Source organism: Mesocricetus auratus, unplaced genomic scaffold (genome assembly GCF_017639785.1).
Source record: "Mesocricetus auratus isolate SY011 unplaced genomic scaffold, BCM_Maur_2.0 Super-Scaffold_100024, whole genome shotgun sequence".
NCBI classification, from domain to species: Eukaryota; Metazoa; Chordata; class Mammalia; order Rodentia; family Cricetidae; genus Mesocricetus; species Mesocricetus auratus.
In genome coordinates this window covers 2,974,008-3,001,649 of record NW_024429205.1, presented here as the reverse complement: position 1 = coordinate 3,001,649, position 27,642 = coordinate 2,974,008, and the positions used below count along the sequence as shown (strand labels likewise).

Genomic DNA, 27,642 nt, shown 5'->3' with positions numbered 1-27,642 from the left:
TATATCTAGTTTATTCAGTTACTGCTAAAGAAGAACGTCCCTTATTATCTAAGACTAGAAATTGAGAAAATCACTAGAGAAATGGGCTGGTCAAATTGTTCTCAGGTAAACAAACCTCATAGCCCTCAAGCAATGGAACATTGTGCAGCTTTACTCTAGAGAAGATAGGAATGACGGGGTCACTGAGACAGTGCTGTCACCTGATCTGACTCTGAGTTCCTTACACTGTGGGAAGCTGGGCCATCTGCCGGAGCCCAGGGCAGATGGAGTCACCCGAGAACCAGAGCCAGCCACAGTTTACACGCTCTCCAGCTTGCTCTGCAGGTTGTCACTGTGACAACTGTGCCCGTGAAGATACTATGTTTTGGATGTCACTGCAGGTCTCTGAAAGAAGCACAAGTGTGTCTTGGGAGGGCGGGTGGTTGGCCTGAGTGAGGCCAGGGTGACTGGTACCCACCTCTGCTGACTTGGCGACTGATCTGTGTAGGAAGGCCAGCTCAGAGTCCTGCATGAGGGTAGGAGTGGGGAACAGTGCACGCCTGATAAGCTCAAAGACCTGACCTGACCTTAGGACCCAGCACCAGCACTGACACTAGCTAGGCATAGCCAAAGCACGCTCGGACCCCCAGTACGGTGAGGGGTGAAGACTGCAGGACATCCAGCCTGGCCAGAAGTCTGAGCTCCAGGTCCAGTGGTGAGAGGGTCTCAAGGGAACAGGGCAGGTCACCCAGTGTCATGTGTCTCCTGCCACACCTGCACATATGTGCAAAAGCACAGAGTTCTACATTAGAACCAGGTGTGGTGACACAGACCTGTAATTTCAGGGTTTGGGAGGGAGAGAGGAGGATCAGGAGTTCAAGGTCAGTTTAGGCTATGTAGTAAGTTTGAGGCTGAGATCTTGAAACAACCTTTTTTTTTTTTTTTTTTTTTTTTTTTGCCTTTTTCGAGACAGGGTTTCTCTGTATTGCTTTGGGGGCTGTCCTGGAACTCTCTCTGTAGACCAGGATGGCCTCGAACTCACAGAGATTCGCCTGCCTCTGCCTCTCAAGTGCTGGAATTAAAGATGGGGGTTACCAACGCCTGGCTTTGAAACAACCTCTTAACATTGTGTGTGTTGTGTGTGTGTGTTTGTGTGTTTACTGAGGACTGAATATAGGGTGGGCAAAGCTCTCTGCTACTAAACTAAGTCTCAGCTCACTGTGTGATGGCTGAAGAATATGCCAACTGTCCTCATTCTCCACCTCTAAAATGTTTTTGTTAGCATATATTATTTGTAATAGGTTTTATTAAGTTTTCATATACCTCCATGATGTATTTTGACCATTTTAATCACCCATAACCCCATCTGGTCTGTCCCCACTCTCCGGTGGTCCCTTTTCTGAACCAGCCCCTCCCCTTTCTACTGACTGACAACCTTTGAACATTATTCTGCAGTGAGCAATGGCCTCAGTGTTGGCTTGATATGAAGACTGGCTAGAGGAAAGAATCCAGCTCTCCTGATGTGTTTTACAGAAAGTCTACAGCCATGCTCAAACCCTAGGATAATATGCCACTAAGGATATCCCAAGAGAAGTCCTTTGATATTGTTGCAAATTTTACTGTGTTTCAAGGGTGTGAAATTCATAATAAAATTGCTTTTGGAAATAGATGCATAGTCCAGTTGGTCAGTCAGCATACCTGTGTCTCATGGAATGGGTGCATACTACATTTGGAACGTGTCCTCAAACCATCTTCTTTTTTCACTTACATGTTTGTGTGTGTGTGTGCTGGTGTTCTCCAAGGCCAGCAGCAGGGTATGGGATCCACAGGAACTGTACTTGTAAGCCACCCAATGTGAGGGCTGGGAACTGACCCTGGACCTTCTTTCTGTAAGAGCAGCAAGCACTCTCAGCCATCCATCATCCTTCTTTCCAGCCCCACATCTTTTGTTTGAAACAGCATCTCTCACTGGATCTGGGGTCACTAGGTGTGTGTGTGTGTGTGTGTGTGTGTGTGTGTGTGTGTGTGTGTGTGTGTTCTCATGTCTGTGTGTGTTCTCATGTCTGTGTGCAGGTGCATATGGAAGTGTGTGGTGGGTGTTTTTTCAGTTTCTCTCCACTTTACTTTTTTTGAGATAGGGTGCTACTCTGTGGCATCCCTGGCTGGTCTTGGTGCTCTATGGATTTACACACCAAGATGGTCTCAGACTCAGAGATCACTTGCCTCTTCAGACTAGGATCAAAGGCTTGTGCCTCCACACCTAACCACCTTGTTTTTGGTGCCTCACTGAACCTGAGTTCACCAATTTAGCTTCAAGGACTGCATACGCTACTAAGACTCTGCCACAAAATGTCAGAGGGTCCTGGGGACCTAGGTCTGTTGGTAAAGTGCTTGTTACACAAGCAGGAGAGTCCCAGTTTGGATTCCTAGACCCACATGAAAAGCCAGACACAGGCTGAAGAGATGGCTCAGCCAGCAAAGTGCTTACCACACAAGTGTGAGGACCTGGGTTCAGATCCTTAGCACCTGGGCAAAAGTGGGACATGGCCACATGTGCCTATAAGGCCCGCACTGGGGAAAAGGAGATAGGCATATTACTAGGGCTTGTTGGAGGAGGGGGTATGCCAGGTGCCAGAGGAGGCCAGAAGCCATGGCTCCCCTGAAACTGGAGTTACAGGTGGTTGTAAGCTGCCTGATTGCCTGATGTGGGTGCTGGGAACCAAACCCTAGTCCTCTACAAGAGCAGCATCTCTCCACACCTGTACCAGTGACTTTTTTAAGAGGGAGACATGCCGGGCGGTGGTAGCACATGCCTTTAATCCCAGCACTCGGGAGGCAGAGGCAGGTAGATCTCTGTGAGTTCGAGACCAGCCTGGTCTACCGAGTGAGTTCCAGGACAGGCTCCAAAACAATACAGAGAAACCCTGTCTCGAAAAACCAAAAAAAAAAAAAAAAAAAAAAAAGAGGGAGACATGAGTGACATGTGGCCTCTCCTGATGAGATGCACCTGCCTCATCCCTGTCAGGTGTGGCCTGTCCATAAGGGACTTCCCGACCTCTAACAGTGTGAAATAAATTTTTTCTTTTTTTTGTTTTTTTGTTTTTGGGTCAGGGTTTCTCTGTATTGTTTTGGAGGCTGTCCTAGAACTCACTCTGTAGACCAGCCTGACCTGGAACTCACAGAGATCCGCCTGCCTCTGCCTCCCAAGTGCTGGGATTAAAGGCATGAGACACCAACGCTCGGCAAAATCCCTTTTTTTTTTTTTTTTTTTTTTTGGTGGTGGTGCACGCCTTTATTTTTTTTTTTTAATTTTATTTTCCAGTTTAAATTTAGATAAGAATCAAGGTTGCTTCACAAGTCAGTTCCAGGTCCCTCTCCCATTCCCTCCCTTCCTCCCGTGCCCCCCCCCGTTATCCTCTCATTTCTCCAGGGAGGGTGAGGCCCTCCATGGGGGTGTCCATAGTGTGTCATTTCATATAGGGCAGGGCCTAGACCCTTTCCCAAGAGTTCTGGGTGAGAGTGCACCTCACATTGTTCTATTGGAGTCCAAAGTCCGTGTGTATACTTGGGATGGGTACTGATCTGCTGCCCAAGGCTCAATAGATTCCCTAGGCCTCTTCACTGACACCCAGATTCAGGGGGTCTTGATCAGTCCCATGCTGGCTTCCCAGGCTAATGCCTGGGCAAAATCCCATTTTTTTCTTTGGCTTTTTTGTTTTGTTTTGTTTTAAAACACCACTACCCGGCTTATTGTCATAGTCTTACTTTATCACTAAAACCCTAAACATTTCTCTTTCATTTACTCTTATTACTGCTAATTAATTCTTTAAATACTCTCCTGTGTCCTTCGCAGCTGCACAGAATGGACTGACAGGTGGGGTGCTGAGGACTCCACTCAGCTTTATGCATGCTCAGAGTACACAGGCGTCCAGGGAACCTGGCTTTTATGTAGTCAACAGCAAGAGCATCGCTCAGAAAGCCACTGCCTCTTGAAAGCCGGCATCAGAGCTGCTTGTGGCTCTGTCTTAGTTAGTGCCCCCTTCCCAAGCTGATTGCCTTGCACTTCCCAGGCTAGCAGCCCCATCCCCTGCTGAGGACACTCATTCCACTCCTTCCTGCCCCCCCCCCCACGCCTTCTTGTCTCATGGCTAATTGCCAGCCTCCACGCGCTTCCCACTCAGGTGGGGATGGCTGGAGTGCATCCGAGAGAGTACACCTTCAATGGTTAGGATGCGTTCCTGTGATTATCTCTCGGCAACCGAAGCATCCAAAAGTACATCACTGAGCTAATATACGCTCCATGGCTTCTGCAGGCTGCACTGTCCACATGCTACCTGGACACTTGCTCCCAGCAGGCTTTCCTTGCCAGTGCCCTGTCTGTCCACCCTCTACCTGGAGGTGGCTGGAGTCCCAATGTATGCAGGAGGAATCTCTGTGCTGTGTTATCAGGCATAAAGGAAAATCCTTTTCCCCAAATCCCAAAAGGCAAAAGGGACAAGCGGCTACCCGTGGTTCCATTAGCATACCAAAGAGCGTGCTGGCCTCCAGGCTCCCTCTGTGCCTCATTCTTCTCGCCTCAGCCAACTCTGAATTTCTCCAGCTCACAGGCTTCCCTTTTCCCAGCTGTTCAATTCTCCTTATAACCTTGCTATTTTGGCTTTGCACTCTCTATCTGTCTGTCTCTCTCTGTCTCCCTCCTTCCCCTCTCTCTCTGCTCTCCTCAACTGTCCTCTCTATGTTGCTCTCTCTGTTCCTGCCTGTCTCATTGTCTGCTCCGATTCTGCTGGTCATGCTCAGTCTACTACTCTGTCCTGCTCTGGACTCTTGCAGCTGTGTAGTTGGCATTTTCTTTGGGTTGCCAACCAGCTCCCCAATAAAGACACAGATACTTATTAATTATGAATGCCTGGGCTTAGCTCAGGCTTGTCCAGTTAGCTCTTTTAATCAAATCTAACCTGTTTCTATTCATCTACTTTGTTTTGTTTTTTGAGACAGGGTTTCTCTGTGGCTTTGGAGGCTGTCCTGGCACTAGCACTTGTAGACCAGGCTGGCCTCGAACTCACAGAGATCCGCCTGCCTCTGCTCCCGAGTGCTGGGATTAAAGGCGTGCGCCACCACCACACAGCTTCATCTACATTTTTGCTCCTAGGTTTTTACCTTTCTTTCATTCTGTATGTCCTACTTTCCTCCTTCCTTCACATATGACTGGCTCTCTCTCTTTCTTTCCCAAGCCTAAATTCCTCCTCCTCAACTTCTCTGCCTGGAAGTCCCACCTATATCTCCCCCCTCTCTATTTATTCATTCAGCTTTTCATTAGATCAATCCAGTGCCTTAGGCAGGCAAGGTAAAACTGCAACACACCCGTGCATGGTTAAACAAATATTGTGCAACCTGGGTACCTCTGGCTGTTCTCTCTCTTGTATCTACAACACACACCATCCACTTGACCATACCATGGAACAGTCATGTCAGTTTCTACCGTGTGAACTCACAGGGTGCTCAGGGCTCTCCAGATCAGGAAAAGGAAAGCTACAGTCCCAGGAGTCCTCATCTTCAGCATTAGACCACAGGTCCTTTCCTTGATGTCAGTCCTGTGAAGCAGATGTTCTGGAATGGTTTGATACAAGTAACTTGAAAGTTCATTGTGGAACAAGACATGGAAGTTGGAAAAGTTACCCTGATTTCAAGCTCAAGAAAATTTTCAGGGGAGGCCTGTCAGATAGATCAGTAGGTAAAGTCACTTGCTGCCAAGGCTGATGACCCATGTTCCATCCCTAGAACGCATGTGGTGGAAGGAAAGAACATATTTTTTTTTTTTATGAGACAGGGTTTCTGTGTATTGTTTTGGAGGCTATCAGTCCAGCCTGGCTTCGAACTCACAGAGATCTGCCTGCCTCTGCCTCCCGAGTGCTGGGATTAAAGAAGTGCGCCACCACCACCCGGTGAAAGAACATATTTCTGAAAACTGTCCTCTGACCACATACATGAAGACACACAGACAGACAGACATATGCATACACAGAGACACACAGAGGAACACACACATACAATGAATGATTTTTAAAAGATTACACGGGTTTGAGTTGTATACATTCCACTCGGGAACTGTATTGGCTGGTTTTGTGTGTCAACTTGACACAAGCTAGTCAAATGAAGGAGCCTCAGTTGAGGAAATGCCTCCCTGAGATCCAGCTGTAAGGCATTTTCTCACTGAACGATCAATGGGGCCTCCAGGGCCCAGACATGGTGGGTAGTGCCATCTCTAGGCTGCTGGCCCTGGGTTCTGTAAGCCACAGAAAACGAGCCAGTAAGCAGCTCCCCTCCATGGCCTCTGCATCAACTTCTGCCTCTGGGATCCTGCCCTGTTTTAGTTCCTGTCCTGGCTTCTTTCTGTGATGAACAATGCTATGCTGAAGTGTAGGCCAAATAAGCCCATCCCCCCAACTTGAAACCCTAGAACAAGAATGAAAACTACTTTTCACCTTCATATGTATATTTTTTTTTCCAGTGGCTACCAAGGTGTTGGGGAGTTGTACTGTTTACTTTTGTTTGTTCTTTACAAAAGCTACATAAGGAAGTACTTATTGTGGCTCATGGTTTGAGGTGGTTCTATCACAGTAGGGAAGCCGTGGCAGCAGGAGTATAAGGCCACTGGTTACCTTGTCCGTGCAGTCAGGACACCCAGAGAGGTGGATGCTGGCACTCAGCTTGCCTTCTCACTCCAGGGTCTGAACCCTGTCCAGACACTCCTTGACAAACACAGCCAGAGGTGTATCGCGGACGGTGTCCATGTTGTTTGGTGCTTGCATGCCTGGCCAACGTCAGCTGGATAGCAGGTGGCTCAGTCCTGGATGAAAAGGGCCTCCGACGCCGGGTGGGGCTTTCTTCCTGATCGGTCTCCGACTCCTAGCTTGCCTTTCTAATGTGAGTCCTTTGGGGCAGTTTTAAACAAGCCGTGTCTGCTGTGGCTCCTCTAGGATTTAGACACCTCCTGTCACATCTGTAGCCCCACGGGGCTGTCAGGGTGATGCTGATGAGGACCTCGGAGGCTGAGAGCTCTCTGGAGAATGCGTGTGTGACAGGAAGGAAATGTCAGAGCAGGCACCCTTCATCAGCCTGAGGGCTCTTGTTTACATTCCAGCCCCTGCAATCAGCAGCTTCTCCCTGGAGCAGTGAGGAGCCTGTGCACTGAGTGCTCCCCATGGCCTCCAAGAGAGCACACACCTGACAGGATTTTATAACCGGCTGGAGTTCAGGCTGCTGAAATAGGAGTGACTAGACCCAGAGAGACCCCAGCTTGCAGTTGGCCAACTTCGCCCTCTTGAAGAGTCGTCCTGAATTTGGGATGGCCTTCATGGAAAATGAACAGAATGCCTGTCCCCAAATCTCTGCCAAGGGTGGAAGCAGGCAGAAGGTGGCAAATTAAGAGCTGGTATGTCTTGGCACCTGCAGTGCAGGGACTGGCTGTAGCCACCACTGCAGGAAGTCACAGAGGTAGACTAAAGGGCTTTCACAGGCTGCCAGGGCTGGGGGGAGAGAAATGATGGCACTCTGAGGTCACTGGGGTAGTGCCCCTGGCACAGAAGGGTGCCACAGTGATGGTGAGGCCAGGAAGAGGATGCCTGCTCTGTACTGGGGAAATCTACAAGCTTATGGGCCCTGTAGCAAGACAGGCTGTGCTGAATGGTGGTGGTACACGCTTTTAATCCCAGCACTTGGGAGGCAGAGGCAGGTGGATCTCTGTGAGTCTGAGACCAGCCTGGGCTCCAGAGTTCCAGGACAGCCAGTGCTACCCAGAGAAATCCTGTCTTGAATCCCCCTCCCCACAGAAAAGGAAAAATTGGTTGGAAAGGGGAGAGTACAGTTCCTGGGGTTTCTCTTTTTATTTTTCATGTGTATGTATGTTTTGTCTGAATGTCTGTGTACCATGTGCATGCCTAGTGCTCTCAGAGGCCAGAAGAGGGTACTGGATTCCCTGGAACTGTAGTTAGAGTTGTAAGCCACCAGCAGCAAATGCCATTAACGACTGAGCAATCTCCCCAGTCCCTCTGTGAGTCTAGGTCCCAGTGCCCACAGTGAGACCCACAGTGTAGAGGATTGTATTGGGACTCAATAAAGGCTTTGGCTGGGGCAGTGATGGCTTTATCACCTCAGATTCAAGATGTGGGGTATCAGATCTTCTCATGTGGACACCTGCTAGTGACTGACACTGGCTGCCACCATGAGAGCTGCTCTGTGAAATTCTATCTGCATAGCCCACCTTCCGTGTCCATTATCCTTACTTCCCTGTGCTTGTTAGGACTGGGCTATCAGATTCCTCAATACTTTCTTACTTCACTTGGTCTTAAATTTCTGCTTTCCTTCCGCTGACCCATTCACCACACCACAACATGGGGTTTATCACAGAATATTTTGTGGAACATTCAGAAATAGTAGATACCACGATGTCTCTCCAAATAGCAAAATGTTTTATCGTCGCTGAGCAGTTTGTTTCACCTCTTGTGGTTAGACTGCCATTTCACACGTTGGGAAGTAGAACCCTTGAGAGGCCCCTGGATTAGAAGTGACCACAAGAGTGAGGCCGAAAGGTGTCAGCAACTTTATGCCAATTCATGTTTGCTTGCTTATTGGTTGCTTGAGACAGGGTTTCTCTGCGGTAGCACTGGCTGTCCTGGAACTTGCTTTGTAGGTCAGTCTAGCTTCAAATTCAAGAGATCCACCTTCCTCTGCCTCCCCAGTGCTGGGATTAAAGGTGTGTGCCACCACCACCCAGCCTATTTTTGTTTGTTTGTTTGTTTGTTTGTTTGTTTTTTGAGACAGGGTTTCACTAAGCAGACTTGGCTGGTCTCAAACTCATAGAGAGCCACCTTCCTCTGCCTCTGAGTGTGGGAATTAAAGGTGTGACCCATCCATCACACCCAGGGAGGGCATCAGTAGTTTCAGAAGATGAAGAAATCTGCCATTTCTCTCATGGAAATATTATGTTCCATGTTTGGGGGGATGGTGAAATCCTGGCTCTGAAGGAAAATGGCCTCTCATCAAATGTTTGGGTTGATTTTTGTTCTAGGAGTTGATTGAGATCATTCAACATCTTGATGATATTCCCTCATTTTTCTTCTAGGAAAGTCTAGAGTCACACTCAAGTCATCCATGTTTCCTTCAGAATCATTATCAGGATCAAGAGGCAGGATTTCCTTTTAATTAGCTTGAACAACATTTTGCTGAGTGTGACCTCCAAGCAGCTGTTTCTAGGCATGGCTTCTTTGTTAAGGTATCCAGCCGCTTACTCTTTTTTCTCAATTAAGAAAATTTACATACACAGATGGCTTGTTTCTTAATATTATTGGGCATTTTCAGACATAGAGGAATAACAAAGGACAGTTTGATGACTAGCTACTCTGTCACCCAGTTTCGATAATTCCAACATTTGATAACCTAGCTTTGAATGTCATTTCTGGGATTGTTCTCCCTTTAAGCCGGAGGCAGGAATATATTCATCTCCTGTCCGGTAGGTACTCGCTGGATTTCCTTGATGCATAGGCTCTGTGTCAGTCTTACTGATTCCTGTTATCCATGTCTTCTGGTTAGCCATGCTTATTTATATCTGGGCCCTTGAGTTTCACAAGGCAGTTTTGTTGTCACAGCCAGCTCCTGTACCCCAGAGTCCCACATAGCTTCCAGCCATCTCTGCATCTTAAGTTAGTTATTCTGCCCCCCCCCCCAGCATTTTCTGTTTCCCACAAGGCCCTCCAGGCTCTTCTTCCATTTTGAAGACATTAATTCACTTCTGACCTTAACAAGGAAAGTTTGAACCTGGGCTCCACAATGGGTGGGCTCCACATTTTTCTGGTTGGGTCTGAGTTGGACTGACCATGAAGAGGGTCTAAGGACCCAGGCCAACTACAGTTCTGCTTGGCTTCTGTGTCCCCGAGTCCCAGCTCTGCTAGACACACAGAAAGCTGGAGGCTTGGTCAGGCTGGCAGTGGGTGTGGACATCTGCTTTGGAATGCTTCTCTTTGTCCTCTGCTGCCTGATGTTGACCCTAACTGGCCACACAGAGCACCTCTCCAGTGCTACAGAGATATGCAGGTATTCTTTTTTTCCCTTCACTTTAGCTAGACTGCCTGGAATTTCCCAGACTTGGATGCTGGATGTTACATAAAGAGTCCTTCCTCTGAGTTACCAGTAAGCTGTAAAGATGGCTGCTGGTGGCTGTCCTGTGGTTTGCATCCATCCCCAAAGCTCATGTGTGGAAAGCTCATGCTGCTTCCTCTGCATGGCGGTTGTGGGACCTTTCCCAGGAGGTTAGGCCACTGGGGGCACTGTCCTCAGAAATCATGTGGTTCTCTCTAGACCCCACATACTTCCTGTGAGGGCAGGTGAGAGAGACATGGAGGCTGTCAGAGAGGGAGGGGAGACAATACAAGGAAGGAGGAGGGAAGGAGAGAGAAAGGAAGGGAAGAGAGATGAGGACAGACCTGTTAACATCCCCTGAGCAGCTCCCAGCCATGTTGAGAGCCACTATAATCCTCCTCAGGTGTGTGAATTGAAAGAACTTGGCATCCTGCCATCTGCATCCTAAAGTGTCCAAACAGTAAGGACAAGAAAGGGCTCTCAAAGTGTGGCGAGGATTGGAGTGATGGCGCGTAGGTAGCGGAAGTAATGTGATAATGGAGTCCGCTGGAGGCTCAGCTGTCCGTTCCTGAGGTGAGGCAGACCACATGACCGGCTTCCCATCAGTCACCATGTTCACTACACAGGTTAACAAAGATAAATATAAGACATTCCTTAAAACTGTCCTTGCTGAAGCAGGAAAATGCCACTGACCCCGTTGAATCACAACCAGAAGACGTGGCGTCCGCACCGTGCAGGAAGCACAGTAGCCAGCACAGCAGCCGCACGTCTGAACATGACCCCATCCGGAGGGCGGATCTCGATTCCCTCAGCTCCAGGTTCTTCTTCTCAGTTCAGCCCACTGCGTGAAGCTGCAGGACTCATCTTCATCCTGGTGGACACTGTGCTCAGGAACTTGTGCAAAAAACAAACAAAAAAACAACTTGGCAGTCTGGCAGGGCTATCTGCTGAAGACCGTGTGAGGTTTCTCTGGGTTACAGCCACTCACTAGGCAGGGCTAACCTGTCAGCCTGCAAACAAGGGAAAGCCTCAAGACTATACATCCCCAGCCCCCAGGTCAGGAGAGGTAGATACATGGTGATCAGATAAAAATTATTAATAGCACACAGCACGACCCACACGTCAAACAGAGCCAGGTGAAGACTGTTGCCTCTTTTGAATGCTCTGTGAGCTAAGGATCTTGTTGTTTTGAGCCCAATGATGTAGCCAGACTGGCCTTAAATTGACTATCTTTCTGCCTTGGCACCTCTAGTGCTGGGGTTATAGGCATGCATGACTTTCCAGTTTAAGAATGTTATGTGTGCCTGACTGCTCTTCCAGAGGACCTGGGTTCAATTCCCAGCACCCACATGGCAGGTCACAGCTGTCTGTAATTTCAGTTCCAGGGGATCTGACACCTGTGGCAAAGCATTAATGTACATAAAATAAAGATTAAAAATATTTTTCTGGGTCTGGAGAGTGGTTAAGAGCACTGACTGCTCTAGTAGAAGATCCCAGTTTGGTGGAGCATTGATGGTACACGCCTTTAATCCCAGCACTCGGGAGGCAGAGGCAGGTAGATCTCTGTGAGTTTGAGGCCAGCCTGGTCTACAAGAGCTAGTCCCAGGACATCCTCCAAAGCCACAGAGAAACCCTGTCTCAAAAAAACCAAAAAAAAAAAAAAAAAAAAAAAGAAAACTCCCAGTTTGGCTGCCAGGAAATCTAATGTTTTTTTCCAGCCTCCTCAGGCACAAAGGTCTATGTAGCACATCCATACACACAAGCAAACATTCATACACATAAAAACCAAGAATGCTTTTGTGTTCTGTTTGTTTGTCTGCAGCAGTGGCTACACTCCCAGCTTGTTTGTCATTGCTATTGTTACATGAGACAGGATCTTGCTTATCAGCCCAGCCCGGCCTTGATCTCTCAATCCTCCTGCCTCAACTTCTCAAGTCCTAGAATTACATGAGTTTATCTCTGTGCTCAAACCTAAGAATAGCCTTGTATTTAGAAACGATTGCTATAGGTGATATCACACCTTTAATCCCAGCACTTGAGAGGCAGGTAAAGGTGGATCTCTGTGAGTGTGTGGCCAGTTTGGTCTACACAGAAAGTTCCAAGCCACCCAGGGTGACACAGTGAAACCCTATCTAAAAAGGGACTTTTATATAGGGACTATATACTAGCCTCACATTCTCACAAAAACCTAGAGGGTACCAGCCCAGGCAGGTCTGCAATGATGGAGACCAACTGTCTTTCAAAACATCTGAACTGTTCCTCCCAAGTGTCATAGCTGGGGCAATAAATTCTGGTCATGAAAGCGATTCTGGGATGCTGCCGGCTATTCTGGAAGAAATGGTTCAAGTTCAGAAGGGTCTCCTTCAAAGGGGGAACTCTCACGGGCAGGAGATCAACAGGACTGTTTCCAGGATTCTGCTGGTGAGCTCAGAGTTTCCCTTCACAATTTCTCGGGGGCATCTCCACCATCTCACTTTCCTAAAGTATGATTTTCTTGGCATGCACCTCTGCCCTCTCTCGTCCCAGCTGGGACAGAAAATACCTCTGAATAAGACAGAGGCCAACACACAGTGCCTGGGGACCCCGCTGTGCTGCTGTAGCTGGGAGCTGCCAGCAGAGGCAGGAGAGGCGCAGCCTCCCAGTTTCAAACCTGTAATTTCTATGGCTGAACAAAGGTTTTGCTATTTGCTCTATATTTTAGCAGCTCTCTGCAGAGATGTTTGGGTTAGACTTTCTGAGTTCAGACCCCTGCCTTGTTACTTCCCGTAACATCTGTGCCTCCGTTTTCTTACCTTAAAATATGAGAATTTTTTCTATCAAAGGTGGCTAGCCCAAACCTCCCCCAGATGGGAAAGTCTTGTGTGCTCCAGTTTACCCAACCCTGAGATGACAGACACTTTGTCCTGAATCTTTATCACACCCTTGCCCATCATACAGATGATGAATTAGCCAGTGTGTCACATTAAGAGTTCTAAATTCCACCAGCGGTGCGCCCTTAATCAGATTATCTGAAGGGACAATTGCCCTTATTCTGTGCCCCACCGTCTAATAGTGTGATGGCTAGTTTTATTTATTTTAGATTTATTTAGAAGTGTTTTGCTTGCACGTATGAGCATTACTCTGAGCACACCCACAGAAGTCAGAAGAGGGTGTCAGATACCCCAGAACTGGAGTTGCGGATGGTTGTGAACTACCAAGTGGCTGCTGGGAACTACCCGAGTCCTCAACTGTTGAGTCACCTTTCCAGCTGCATGATGGTTAATTTTAACTGTCATCTTAACAGATGACAATCACCCAGGGAGAGGGTATCGAGAAATTGTCTAGATCAGGCTGGCCTGTAGCATGTCTGTGGGGGACTGTCTAATTTCATTAATTCAAATACTTTCTGCTCCTGTGGGCAGCACCAATCCCTAGGCAAGGAAGTACAGATAGTGGACCGACATCAGTAAGCACGCATGCATTCATTTCTCTTTACCCTTGACTACCTGCTTCCAGTTCCTGCTCTGACAGCTCCACTGCCCCCAATGATGGACTTTGCCATGAAATTGTGAGCCAAATAAACCCTTTCTACCTTTTTATTTTGCCTGCCTGCATGTATGCTACACACCAGAAGAGGGCACCAGATCTTCCGACAGATGGGTGTGAGCCACCATGTGGTTGCTGGGAATTGAACTCAGGACCTCTTGAAGAGCAGCCAGTATTCTTAACCTCTGAGTTATTTCTCCAGCCTCCCTTCCCCCTTTCTACCTTTAAGCTGCCCTAATTAAGAGTATTTTATCGCCGGGCGGTGGTGGCGCACGCCTTTAATCCCAGCACTCGGGAGGCAGAGGCAGGCGGATCTCTGTGAGTTCGAGGCCGGGCTGGACCGATAGCCTCCGAAACAATACAGAGAAACCCTGTCTCGAAAAACCAAAAAAAAAAAAAAAGAGTATTTTATCACGGTAAGGAAAGCAGGGCAGGCACGTGGATATCTGCTTCATCTGCCGGTGGGGAGTCCAGCGTTCCGTCCTGACCTCCGGGGTCCTCTGTGTATCTGCATCTGCAGCTGAACCCTTGAGGTGTTTAGACAATCACACTTTTCGGTTTGCATTTGCTTTGATTGAATTAAGAAAGAATCGCTGCTTCTGCCAGTCACGTATGTTGGTACCTAAAGTCCAAGCACAGCCTGTAAGTGCCACCTCTGGTGGTGCTTGACACCCTACCCATCAGAGCTCTGCAGCTTATATAGCAAGGTCTTGGATTCCACCAGAGCCGGACTAACCGCTGCGGGCGGCCCCGCCCTCCAGGCAGCCCCGCCCACAAACGGTCCCTGCTCGCCCGGCCCAGCCCCGCCCCCTCCAGCGCAGCTCTCGGAAGCCGCTGTCGACATGGTGCAGGCCTGGTACATGGACGAGTCCACGGACGACCCGCGGATGCCCCACCGCGTACAGCCCGATCGCCCGGTGGGCCTGGAGCAGCTGCGCACGCTTGGAGTGCTGTATTGGAAGGTAGGGGTGCGGGCCGGAGCACCACGCGCCTGCGCACGCTGTCAGAGGCTGGGGGTGGGGGCGTCGCGCATGCTCAGCATGGCCGCTCCCTCTCGCGATCTCTATTTAAAACGACAGGATTTGGGGCCTGCTTTCCTCGTGACACACGTCGGCTCTCACAGCTAATGTTTGCAAACGCAATGCCACCTGTCAGTCACGTGGTAGTGTCACGGTAACGCAGTTCCAACACCGGGGCCGGTGGAGGGGTGACTGGCTTTAGCCTGTTTGCATTGGTAAGGTTACAGTGAAATGCAAACCAGCTGGCTTAGAGCCATGCCTGAGGAACTTTGCAGACATGTCCCTTAAAACCAAAGAGGCTTGGGGCAGGAGAGATAGCTCAGTGGTTAAGAGCACCGGCTGCACTTCCAGAGGTCCTCAGGTCAATTCCCAGCACCCACAACTGTGTGTCATGGGATCTGATGCATGCAGGCATACGTGTAGACAGCACAAACAGCCCCCCGCCCCCACCACATGGCGAGCCCACAACTGAAGCGAGGACCGCCACAGACCAAATAGGGTGGGGACGATGCTCAAATCCATCTCGGCTAGGGATAGGAAGCAGGGTGAAAGGTGATCGGAGAAGAATCCGGTGGGCACATGCGCAGTCAAGGCTCTGCATGGGACGAATGCCCAGAAAATGATGTGGTTGATGCACTTTGATCTCTAGAATCAAAAGGTGACTCGTTGGACACCAGCTCAGGCATGGGGGATGGTTTAAAAAAACCACAGGCTTCCAGTGCCTGAGAAGTAATCTAGTCATCCATGATGCCCCTTACACACTCACCTGGTGACCTCCAAAATTAGTGCCTTTTAGTTAACTGAAGTCATGTCACGTCAGTGGCTCCTCAGAGAGGCCCCTGGCACTCCTGTCGAGAGGAGGCATCAGTCGGCACAGAGCAAGGTGATAGAAAGACCCCTCATGACCACACAGTTGGAGTGAGAGACACTTCATTTGGAATGGTGTCTTAGTCCCTTTGGCAGTCCTCATGCATCCCTTAGACTAGGACTCCGATACCCCCGATAATCTGTAAACAGGAAATTGTTTGCGTAGTTGAAACCGGAATCCGACCAGGTGCCTTTGGTGTCTGGTGAAGGCCCACTAAGAACGGCTCACAGAACGCTTAAGCAGCTCCGTTTGCAGAGCTGGAGGGCCACTCACCTCACTCAGGAGAAATCACGACCCTACCGTGAAAAGGCATGCGTCACCACTGCCTGGCTGGCTCAAAATTATCTGTAACGCCAGTTGCAGGGGAGCTCGTGTTCTCTTCTGGCCCTGTGAACACTAGGCCCAGGAGTGGTGCACAGGCACACATGCATGCCGAACACACATGCACATAAAATGTACTGATGTCAGTGCATTGGTGTACCGATGATGATAAAATGTGCACTTTGCAAAACAAAAACTAAGCGTCATTAAGTGCTAGAGTTTCATGTAGGATTTTAGATTAGTTCTTCCAGGAGCCTTTGAACACATGTCGGGAAGAGGCTTCCGTCCTTGACTTTGGACTTTAGAGACTACGTAGGATTGTGATACATGAAAATTGTGGCCAGGCGTTGGTGGTGCACGCCTTTAATCCCAGCACTTGGGAGGCAGAGGCAGGTGGATCTCTGTGAGTTCGAGGCCAGCCTGGTCTACAAGAGCTCTAGTTCCAGGACAGCCTCCAAAGCCATAGAGAAACCCTGTCTCGAAAAACCAAAAAAAAAAAAAAAAAAAAAAGAAAAGAAAAAGAAAAAGAAAAAACAAAATTGTGAGCAGGATTTTGAGGTATGGGACCTTGCCATGAAAAGGTGTGAGTATGTATTTTCTTATTTTGAGATGGATTTTTGCTATGTAGCTTAGGCTAGCCCCCAACTCACAACTCTCTCCTGTATTCTGAGTAGCTGGAATTACAGTCGTGGGCCACCACAACACTTTCAGTAATCATTTTTTTTTTTTTTTTTTTTTTGGTTTTTCAAGGCAGGGTTTCTCTGTGGCTTTGGATGCTGTCCTGGAACTAGTTCTTGTAGACCAAGTTGGTCTCGAACTCACAGAGATCTGCCTGCCTCTGCCTCCCAAGTGTTGTGATTAAAGGTGTGCACCATCACCGCCGGCTGCTGGCTAATCTTTTAAAAAAATCTTTTCTTGTTCTTTTTTTTTTAAGTTTATTTATTTTTATTGTATGTGCATTGGTGTTTTGCCTGCTGGTAAGTCTGTGTGAGTGTGTCAGATCTTGGAGTTACAGACAGTTGTTAGCTGCCATGTGGGTGCTGGAATTTGAACCCTGGTCTTTTGGGAAAGCAGCCAGTGCCATCTTTCCAGCCCCCAACTTTTCAATAATTTTTAAGAGTGGCAAGTGGTTCTTTTCTAGCTTAGAGTCTAGATTTCTTTAACAGTGGAGGGATGGAGCAGATAGTAGTAGAAAAGTCAGATCTCTCTGAGTTCGAGGCCAGCCTGGTCTACAGAGTGAGTTCCAGGACAGCCTCCAAAACAATACAGAGAAACCCTGTCTCGAAAAACCAAGGGGGGAAAAAGAAGTCAAGTGGGGTCAAAGGACAGCGGCTCTCCCAGGCCATCTTGATGAACTTGGGCTTGGTCTGCGGACATAGGAAGCATGCTAACCACAGAGAGCCTAGTAAGACTGCATGGAAGAGGACAGAGTGGTGTCCCACACCGAGGGTATGAGGGATAAGAACTTCACCTGGAAATGTGGAGGACCCAGCAGGGCTGCTGGCAGAAGACAGCAAACTCAAGCAGAGCTGGGGTTTCCACCTGTCACTGTGGAAAACAGACGGTCTATCAAAAGGGGAGGAGGAGGCCTGGGCTAGGACTGGCAAAGAATAAATGATGCCCTGTTAGGAGATCCAGCTGCAGGTCTGGAAGGTGCATGTTGCTGTGCTTCTTTATATAGGGCTGGGGAGCAAACCTAGGGCCTTGTGCCCTGCTAGGCAAGCATTGTACCAGGGAGCTAAGCTCTCACTTGCTGAGTTGGCCTCTGTTTTGTTTACACTTGTGTAGCTGGACGCTGACAAGTATGAGAATGATCCAGAACTGGAGAAGATCCGGAAAGATAGAAACTACTCCTGGATGGACATCATTACCATATGCAAAGATGCACTTCCCAATTATGAGGAGAAGGTGAGCAGGCCCCGCCTGGAGAGAACCGCTACCCTCCTGTCTGTTAGCGCAAGACTTTCCGTTAGTGTGGTTTTGGGGCAGGGCGATGCTCTCCTCGTGGAGTGAGCTGGGTGATTCCCTTCTCAGCTAGTTTGAGAGATGTGGTGGTTTATCCCTTATGTGTGATGGATCCACCAGTAATTCTGGGATCAGCTTGAGGTTTTTCTCCATGGGATTCACAGCTCTGGAGCTGGGTCTTCCCTAGACTTGAATGTTTTCCTGGGAGTGTAGGGGTGGTGTCTTCAGGGCACCTGACCACTTTATTGTGTCCATTTTAGTTTGGTGGCATAGAGTCATTCAGAACGTCCTCACAGAGCGGTGCATGTAATGGCAGCACTTGGAAGGTGAAGACAGACAGGAGGATCAGAAGTTCAAGGTCATCCCAGCTACTTAGCAAGTTTGAGGCCAGCCTAGGCTACACGAGACCTTGTCTTATTTGGCTCCTTCTACCACTTGGGTTCTGGGGATTAAATTTAAGACATTGGTCTTGGTGGCAGGTGCCTCTACCAATGGTGTCATCTTCCTGGCCCATCTTCTGGTACTTTTAATGGCATGTAGCATTCACTGTAGCCTGATTATAAGTGCTGGGGCTGCATGACAGTTTCCCTCTTGCACTAGATCAAGATGTTCTTTGAGGAGCATCTGCACCTGGATGAGGAGATCCGCTACATCCTGGAGGGCAGTGGGTACTTCGATGTCAGGGACAAGGAGGACAAATGGATCCGGATTTCCATGGAGAAGGGGGACATGATCACACTTCCTGCTGGCATCTATCACCGTTTCACGCTGGATGAGAAGGTGAGAGTGTACTGTGCTGTGTCGTGTGGTCTGGCCTGTGCATAGACTTCACAGGTGACCATGGTGACTTGCTAGCTGTGATGTGCGAGACCCATCTCCTAGACACATGGCCAGTCACCGCTCTCTCAGAGAGAGCCAGTGGAGCCTGTGGTCAGGGAGCCTGCGTGGGAAGGATCAGAATCTCCCTTTTGTTCTTGGGAACAGCGTTAATCACAAGGCTTTAGTGAAGGGAGCAGATATCTTCATGAGGGAAACCCACTCCTCCACTGAGTGGGGAGCCTGCACTTGTCACTGATGTAGGAGCTTGTGGTTATAATGCACCTGTAGGGTGGGGGCACTCTCATTTGGGGACTTCAGCAGTGTGCAGTACAATTATTAGGTGTAGACAGAAGTTTCTGTCCAGCCTGGTCCTTCAGCCGTTTCAGTCCCAAATAAACACACAGAGGACTATAGTAATTATAAACTGTTTGGCCTATTGCTCAGAAATATTACGAACAAGCTCTTACAACTTAAACTAACCCATAATTCTTATCTATGTTTAGCCATGTGGCTTGGTACCTTTTCTTAGTAAGACAGTCCCATCTTGCTTCCTCTGCATCTGCCTGGTGACTCCATCTCTGCCTTCCCTCTTCCCAGAATCCTTAGTCTGGTAGCCCCACCTATACTCTCTGCCTGGCTACTGACCAATCAGCATTTTTTAAACCATTATGAGTGACAAATCTTTACAGTGAACGAGAACATTATCCCACATCAATTAGGACTGGAAGTAAGCACAGGAATTAGTTCTTAGGGTTTTAGAAGACATTTTGGGTTAAACATGACATTTAAGTATCATTTTTGGTTTTTAAGGCAGGGTCTCATATATTCTAGGCTAGCTTTGAACTCATTATGTGGTTGAGGATGACTTCAAAATTCTGATCTTCCTGTCTCGAACTCCCCAGTGCTGGGATTATGGGTGTTTGCCACCAAACCTAATTTCTGTGGTGCTGTGGATGGAACCAAGGGGCTTTGTGCTGGACTGACTGTCTAACAACTGAGCTACATCCCCAGCCCAAGTTAATTAAAAAATACTTTTATTTTTGAATTATGTGGTGAGTGCTGATGAGTGCAGGTTCCTGCAGAATCCAGAAGAGGGCGCTGGATCTTCTGGAACTGGAGTTGAGATTGTGGCTACCTGACATGGGTGCTGGGAACTGAACTTGGGCCCCTTCCAAGAGCATATGCACTCTTAACTATTGAGTCATCTCTCTAGCCCTTCCAAATTAATAGTAAATGCACCTGGTTTAAAATTCAAAATTAAAAAGCCAGGTATGGTAGTATATGCCTGTCATCTCAGCATTTGGGAGGTTCAGGTAGGAGGATTAGGGCCTCAAGGTCTTCCTCAGCTACATATCAGGTTTTGAGGATAGGCTGGGTAAGGTGAGACCCCAGAAAACTGAACAAAATAAAAATTCAGAGTTGTGAGATGGAGCTGGACCTTAGTGGTGCATGCTTTTCATTCCAGTACTTGGGAGACAGAGGTAAGGCCAGCCTGGCCTACAGAGCGAGTGCCAGGATAGGCTCCAAATTTACACAGAGAAACCCTGTCTCGAAAAACCAAAAAAAAAAAAAAAAAAGTTGTGAGACGCTCTCTTCCCTGTTCCTCAGGTCCCCAGTTCAGTCCCTGAAGGGCGCTAGTGGCTGCATCTCCATAGTTCCTTTAGATCAGTGGTTCTCAACTTCCCTAGTGCTACCACCCTTTAAAAGAGTCCCTCATGCTGTGGTGACCCCCAATCATAAAATTATTTCATTGCTGCATCATAACTGTAATTTTGCTACTGTTATGAATCCTCATGTAAATATTTGATATGCAAGACATCCAATATATGACCCTAACGGGGTCGTAAGCCACAGGTTGAGAACCGCTGCTTAGAGGGTGTTTGCATATTCAGACACCATCTTTCTTCCTTCCTTCTACCCCGGAGGCAGCCAGTTCTGCAGTTCACTCTTTCCTCTTGGTATGCTTCGGGGTGCCTAAAGAGCCCGGCATCTCGTTCGCAGGTGCACTGTAAGGCATGCACTGTGTAGGGGAGTCCCTCGCCATGAGCTTATTTCCACTTCGTGGCTGTCAGTAGTTCTGTAAGTAGCTTGCGCTTGTCAGTTTTCCCTGTTGTGTTTATTTGTAGGATGAAGGCAAGGGCTGCAAGGAGGCTGCATTTCTGGGTTAGACAAGTGCTGACAAATCATTCTCTTACCAGCCAGCAGCAGGGGTCTGGTCTGGCGCTGGCCCTTAGGAGGGCAGAGCCCAGGGGAGGAAGCAAGGAGGGTGGGCGGAGTCCAGACCTGTTTCTGCTTAAATGCTGCCTGCAGGCGGCCATTCCATTGCACAGAGGTCTGAAGGAGCCGAGTGGGTGAGATGGCTTAGAGGGCTGGCTGCCTCGATGGTTCTCAGGTGAGATGTGGGGCTTGTTTTCCAGAATTACGTGAAGGCCATGCGGCTGTTCGTGGGAGAGCCTGTGTGGACACCGTACAACCGTCCGGCCGACCATTTCGATGCCCGGGTTCAGTACGTGAGGTTTTTGGAAGGAAGAGCATAGCGCTGCTCTCTGAAGAGAACTGCACCGTGTGAGGCTCTTGCTGCAGTCACCGGTGGGAAGGTTGCTCACCTCTCTGCTTTTGTATGTGGACTTGACGCTAGACCAGCTCTACTTGGCAAGACTGCCAGATCAGAATCTTTTTAATCAAAAGCATCTTAAAAGTGATTCTTACATGGAAGCCACAAAAATGTGAATAAGTGACTTTAATTTTCCGGAACTCTGTGAAGACTTAGAGGTATGGGAGACCTGGGTTGGTGTGTGCATTCGTATGTAACAGATCTTCATGTCCCAGAAGGTCCTTCTGGAGCTGTCTATTGGAGTGTGAAGCTGTGCCCTTTGGAAGGGGGCAGTTATACCCAGCACAGCTAACCAGAAGGAAGATGTTTTTCTTGCTCACTGATCTTTGGGAGGGGAAGTGGGGTAGTTAGTTCCTTTTCCTTTAGATTAAAGCAGCTGTCTTAATCATATGCTCCTGATAAACTGTGTTACACTCATGCAAATGTGTGGTGTTTTACTTGGTTCATAAAAGCCCCCTTCTGGATTCCTTAGATGATTCTGTATGTGCATAGTTAATTTCTACATCAGGGTAGAAATTTTCCACTGTGATTTCAGTCCTTTTACAATTAAGAGTCAAAAGAAATAATGTGTGATTTTCCTCCTCAAGTGCCTTAGGTACTTAGAAGACTAACCGAGCATGTTCAAGGCCCTGGGCGTGGGCCCTAGCACCACAAATAAAGAATAATAATGCTGAACTATGTTTATGTGTAGCGTGTCACAATTACAGAAAACCCCACAGTCCGTGCTGTAGAAGGGCAGGCTGTTCTTTAAGTGATAGCTCTCCCTGTGGGTGTGTCCATTTCCTTTGTCACCGTGCTGGATTTTGGATTCGGGTGCTTGCTTCTGCCGTACAGGGGAGCCTGCGCCATGGGTGGGTGACTGAAGCTGCCTCAGCTTCAGAGCTCAAACATATACAAGCAGCACATCCTGGGCTCTCCCCGTCTAGAGCTACTGTCTGTAAGTAAGGACTGGTCTGCTAGCTTTTGTCTACTGGTTATTCTTGGTGTTTGTTTTTTTTTTTTTAAGACTATTACTCTGTAGCGGTGGTTGGCTTGGACCTGGATATGTAGACCAGGCTGGCCTCGAACTCACAGAGATCCTGTTGTCTCTCTTCCTTCATGGCTTTTGTTTCAGTTCTTCCCTCCAGATTTCTGCTCTGACTTCCCTTCATGATAGACTGTAACCTGGAAATGAAATAAACCCTTTCCTCCCCACAGCAATAGAAAACTAAGTCACTTAGGCTTCCCTTTGTGTGTGCTGTTTATGAATGTCCACAGGCCAGTAAGAACCCTGGCCTGCCTGAACATCCTGGAACTTGAACACCCAGCCACATGTAGCAAGGATGATATATGGCACATGAAGGTTCTGGCATTGACTCTGCTTGAACCAGACCTAGGTGAGCTACGGACTCGGTGTTCTCTCCTAATAGTGGGCTCCATATAAATGCCCTTGGGAAGGCTGGTCACGTGCTGGCCTGTTACTTCTCATCAGTGTGGTTGAACAGGGCTTCCCGGGGGTGGAGGTGGAGGGTGGGGGGGTGAGGAGGGTGTTGCTGTTCAGGTGGGCCCAAGACCCACAGGCATTAACAGTCTAGGAGGAGACGAGCAAGGAAGGGGGCTTGTTCCTGAAGGAGTGTGGCAGTGATTGGTGTGGTGAGTGGTTAGAGCAATGGCCGTTAAAAAACTGGTGTAGTGAGCCCTTAAGAAGAGCCTGTTACTCCTGGTTTCAGAGTGTTGACAGGCTGGGTTGCCAGGGGAGCAGGGTTCCCTGTTTGAGGGATCAGAAGTGTGGAGTGTGTACCAGCATCTGCCCTGTTTTAGGCAGAGAACTTGTGCTGAACCTGATCATGTGCCAGATGCTGCAGAGATGGGGAGGGCAGGCAGGAAGGACTTGGAGTCTGTCCATGTGTGGGTCAGCTGTGTGGTAGCCCCCCATGTGCAAATCGAGTTTGCTGTGTCAGCTGTGTGACAGATCTGACACAGGCTCAAAGCCCAGTCTTGTTGGGCCATGATCCCAGGACTGCAAGGATGGTCATCCTTCTATCTTCTCCAGCCCTTGCCTTGCAATGGGAGGGTGACTAGGAATGGCCCCCATAGGATTTGAATGCTTGGTCACCAGGGAGTGGCACTACTTGAGAAGGATTAGGAGGTGTGGCCTTGTTGGAGTAGGTGTGACCCTGGAGGAAGTGTGTCACTTGGGGTGGGCTTTGAGGTTTCAAAAGCCCAAGCAAGGCCCAGTAGTTTTGTTGTTCCTGTAGAACTCTCTTGGCTACTCCTCCAGCACCATGTCTGCTTGCACGCTGCCATGCTTCCGGCCACCATGATGGACTAAACCTGAGAAACTATAAGCCACCCCCAATTAAATGTTTTCCTTTATAAGAGTTGCCGTGGTCATGTTTCTTCATAGTAACAGAACACTACGATAGCAGGGCATGCAGCCTTGGGGAGAATTTGGCCAACCTTACCTGCAGATGTTGCGACCAGAACTCAAGATGCTGTTTCTGTTGTTAGAACATCTGGTAGCTCCTGGCATGGCCAATCTAATGCGGTGCCTGAAGTGAGCAGGGTGAGTTTGCCACCCTCTCCCCATGGCCAGAGCTGGGGACCCTTGTGGCTTTGCTCCCACATCCTGGACCGATACAGGCAAGATGTTCTGCCTCAGCCCCTACGGCCTGGTTTCCGGTCATGGAGACTGAGCACCTGCCTTGTCCTTGGTGGCGGTGAACGTGCACTTGGCCCCACCTCTTCTGTATGACATACTCCTAGCTCTACCCTTAGGAACATGCAGAACACAAGGTCAGGTGAGATGGCTCAGGGTTAAGGCTGCTCACTGCTCCTGCGGTCCCCAGAACCAGTGCCCGGGGCTCACGACCACATGGAACTCCAGCTGCAGGGATCTGATGTCCCCTTTCTGGCTTCTGAGTGGAGTTGAGGTGTGCGCCCCCTGGAGGAAACTCATGGCTGACACTTGTGGCTGGCCAGGTCACAGGCCACTGCTCTGATTTTGTGAAAGCAGATGTACTGTGCCTATTCAACTGTCCTCTGAAACATGTGTCTTTATCTCAGAGATGACTGAGGAGGCCCAGCCAGTCAACTCCTGAGAGTGACTGTTGCTGCAGCACAGCGGGGCAGTGTTCAGTCGCAAACCGACACGTACATGACACTGTAAGGCTCAAGAAACGCCGTGGAAGCGGGGAGAATGTAAGCTGGGAATGGGTAGAGCGCTGTGTAGCCATTTCCTCTGAACTGAACCTGTGCCTCCTGGAGGAACACAACTTCCTATGTTCACAGGCTCCTAAAGGTTACACAGTAGGAACAACAGCTGGGGAGAGGAGGCTGGCCAGCTGAGCTGCCTACAAGTTCTGCAGGACTCTAGAGACAGCTTTTGAGAGGCACCACCAAGTTAGGGTGTCCTTTTCAGTTCCTCTGGGTGTCGATGCTCCTGTGAACCCCGCTCCCCACACATGCCCCAAATTCACTGCTTCTCTAAGCTAGTCCTGGGTAAGATAGTCCGGTCTATTGTCTGTGTCACTTGAGGTATTTGCCTATGTCTCCCCAGGAAGTCACACAAGAGTATTATCTTTTCACTTTATTCCAACAGTGAGCAGACATGTGGCTTTGCTTTGTCCCACAGACATTCTGTTGATGGAGCTGGGGTGGAACCCAGGCCCTCAGCACATGAGGCACAAGCTGTGCTCTACCGCATCCTGATGTGTGAGCTGCGGTCAGCCTTTACATTTCTCAGAGTGGAAAAGATACACAGGCGTCAGGAATGCGCAAATGCTGCTCCTGGCCCGAGACGCTTCTTGTCCCAGCTGTGTGCTGGATGTGCTGATGGCTCTCAACCCGTCCCAGGCCACCCAGGGTAGCCTGTCAGGCCAGGAGTGAGCTGATAACCAGAGAGATGCTTTGGCTTGGGATGTGGTGGGAGGAAGACAGTGAACTGTAATCATTTAGGCCTATAGTGAGAACAGGCAATACTACACACCTGCTGCTTCTCTGTGAGCATTCGGAAGTGATAAATGAGCAGGTTAACATCCAGGAACAAACCAAAGGGACCCAAAGTATCTTGTGTTTCCTGCCTCTGAATGTCACCCACACAGCCCACCTTCACCAACAGGCAGTGCTGTGGGGACTGCATGGCAGGCAGGACCGTGGGTCTGAGAGTGGTCCTGGCTCAAGGCATGCTCCTACACTCCTGTCAAATGCGTTTGCTGAGCCACCTGCTCAAGTGTCTGCAGGGTACAGAGACCTGGCGGGAACTAGGCCAGCTTGAGGCACTGTGTGTTGAAGCTGTCCCCTTCTTTGCTGGCGACAGCCTCCAGCAGGCCCTGCTTCTTCTGCATGCTCCTCGAGGACTCTAGCTCGTACATGGTGGTCAGGTTGAAGAGCACGCTCTCATGCAGGTAGTGCCTGGGGTCCTGCTGCACCATGGCCTCCAGCTGCCGCAGGGAGTCCTTGAGCTTGCCCAGGTAAAGCAGACACACAGCGGCGTTGTTGTTGGCCTGGGGGAAAGGACATGTGCTTAGGGTGGCACTGCCTGCTCTTGGTGGTCCCTGGTCCCCGTGTCTAGCCAGCCCCTTTATGGACGTCTCTAGCTATTGGAGGCCAGGCCAGGCTAGAGCAGGAATCTGGGTTTGCTGGTCTGCAAAAGGTAGAGGGGCCTGCTGGGGTACCAAGTCTGCATGTCTTACCACTGCGTTCGTGGGGTCCATCCTCAAAATCTCTGTGAAGAACTTGTGAGCGTCAGCAAAGTTATTCTGGCCCAGGTACAGAAAAGCTCTGCAATGCACACACAGGTAAAGCAGTGAGCATAGGAAAGCCGAGAGTTCTCTGTGGTCAGGGCCAGCGTCACAGGCACCCTGGGGAGTAGGGGCACACATGCCAGAGTGAGCTGTGTGCTCTCAGATGGAGGCAGTGGCTTTATGGCCGACCCAAACACCAGACTCGCTAGCAAGTCAGCTATCCAGGTTCCAGGTTCCAGACTGGTCTGGTTAGAGGGGGAGCAGGCCTGTCCTGATGACCATGCACTCATGATCTTGTGACACGTGACTCACGAAAACTAACCCCGAGACCAGTGTTGGCAGGAGCCCGTTGGTAACACACCGGTGTAAGTCTACACAGGGAATAGGTGCGCTCTGAAGAGCAGGGATCCCTGCAGACTGGTTCTTAGGAGTAAGGAGCAGGGCTGAAGTTCTAGAAGGCCAACAGGCTGGCTACCTGGCCTGAGCCTCCTGGGTCTCAGCACTGAGGACCGGGGCAGGTGGGAGAAAGACACACCCCAAACTGTGGCCCAGTGAGAGGACTCAGCAGGTCAGATCACCAGCTGTCCTTTGAAGCCTGAGTTCAGTCCTGGAGCTCGCATGTGGCAGAGCTAACTCTCCACAGTGGTCCTCTCAGCTCAGCATGCATGTGTACATGCGCACACACTAAGTAGATCACTGGAAGATATTTACCTGTTCATTAAGACCATGATTTTACCCTGCAGTCCATCCAACTTTGTTACTTTCTCAACGTCTTGAAAATATTTTTCGGCTGTTTTTATGTCTCCAATCTGCTTTGACAAAGTTATCTAGTCAGTTTAGCTGATGGGTTAAAAGAGGTATAAATGTAAAGTCACACTGTTCCCCGGTATCATGCCGCGGTAGGAAGTCCCCTGAGTGACACACAGGGGACCACCCAGTGAGCAGGAGACTTTTTTTTTTTTTTTTTCGAGACAGGGTTTCTCTGTGGCTTTGGAGGCTGTCCTGGAACTCACTTGGTACTCCAGGCTGGTCTTGAACTCACAGAGATCCGCCTGCCTCTGCCTCCCGAGTGCTGGGATTAAAGGCGTGCGCCACCAACGCCCGGCTGAGCAGGAGACTTTTAAGACAGAGTCTCAGGTAGTGTCCAGTAATGAATGAAGCAAAGCACCTCAGTGTCTGTCGCTTCCTGTCTCCGTTGGGAATTATGTTAATGTGACTAAACACCAGCTCAAGTCTTACAAATTGGCAGCTGTGCCCCCAGAATAAATTCTGGCATAGCATTAAGTAAAAACAAACTTTGGTAATAGCATAAAATGCCCATGTCAAATTTTGGGGCATTTCTGCCTGGTGACAGAATAGATACCACTAATTTGCCAATTTCACAGTTATATATATATATATATTTTTTTTTTTTGGTTTTACGAGACAGGGTTTCTCTGTATTGTTTTGGAGGCTGTCGGTCCAGCCCGGCCTCGAACTCACAGAGATCCGCCTGCCTCTGCCTCCCGAGTGCTGGGATTAAAGGCATGCACCACCACTGCCCGGCTCACAGTAATATTTTAATCATGAATAATACTTTGGTAATACAATAAAAATAAAGGAGCAAACCCACTTCATATGCCTTGTGAAGAAGCCATCAGCCCCTCAAACAAAGCAGGGCCCCTATGATAGGTA

The 27,642-nt window shown here is 49.1% G+C and overlaps 2 protein-coding genes across 2 annotated transcripts in view; one reads left to right on the top strand and one right to left on the bottom strand.

The window, feature by feature from the left end:
* The first annotated feature begins 14,425 nt into the window (after positions 1–14,425).
* On the top strand, positions 14,426–21,661 carry Adi1 (acireductone dioxygenase 1). Its single transcript, XM_005082043.4, has 4 exons — positions 14,426–14,600; positions 17,635–17,754; positions 18,412–18,591; positions 21,048–21,661. The coding sequence occupies exons 1-4, from the start codon at positions 14,481–14,483 to the stop codon at positions 21,165–21,167; spliced, it is 540 nt and encodes a 179-aa protein (XP_005082100.1). The 5' UTR covers positions 14,426–14,480; the 3' UTR covers positions 21,168–21,661.
* Positions 21,662–24,797: 3,136 nt separating this feature from the next.
* Positions 24,798–27,642, bottom strand: part of Trappc12 (trafficking protein particle complex subunit 12) — a 43,540-nt gene continuing 40,695 nt past the window's right edge. Inside the window, exons 10-12 of the mRNA XM_005082022.4 lie at positions 26,680–26,777; positions 25,918–26,005; positions 24,798–25,728 (exon numbers count right to left, since the gene is read on the bottom strand). Of these exons, the coding sequence (XP_005082079.1) occupies positions 25,486–25,728; positions 25,918–26,005; positions 26,680–26,777 (429 nt within the window). The 3' untranslated portion in view covers positions 24,798–25,485. The remainder of the gene's footprint in view (positions 25,729–25,917; positions 26,006–26,679; positions 26,778–27,642) is intronic.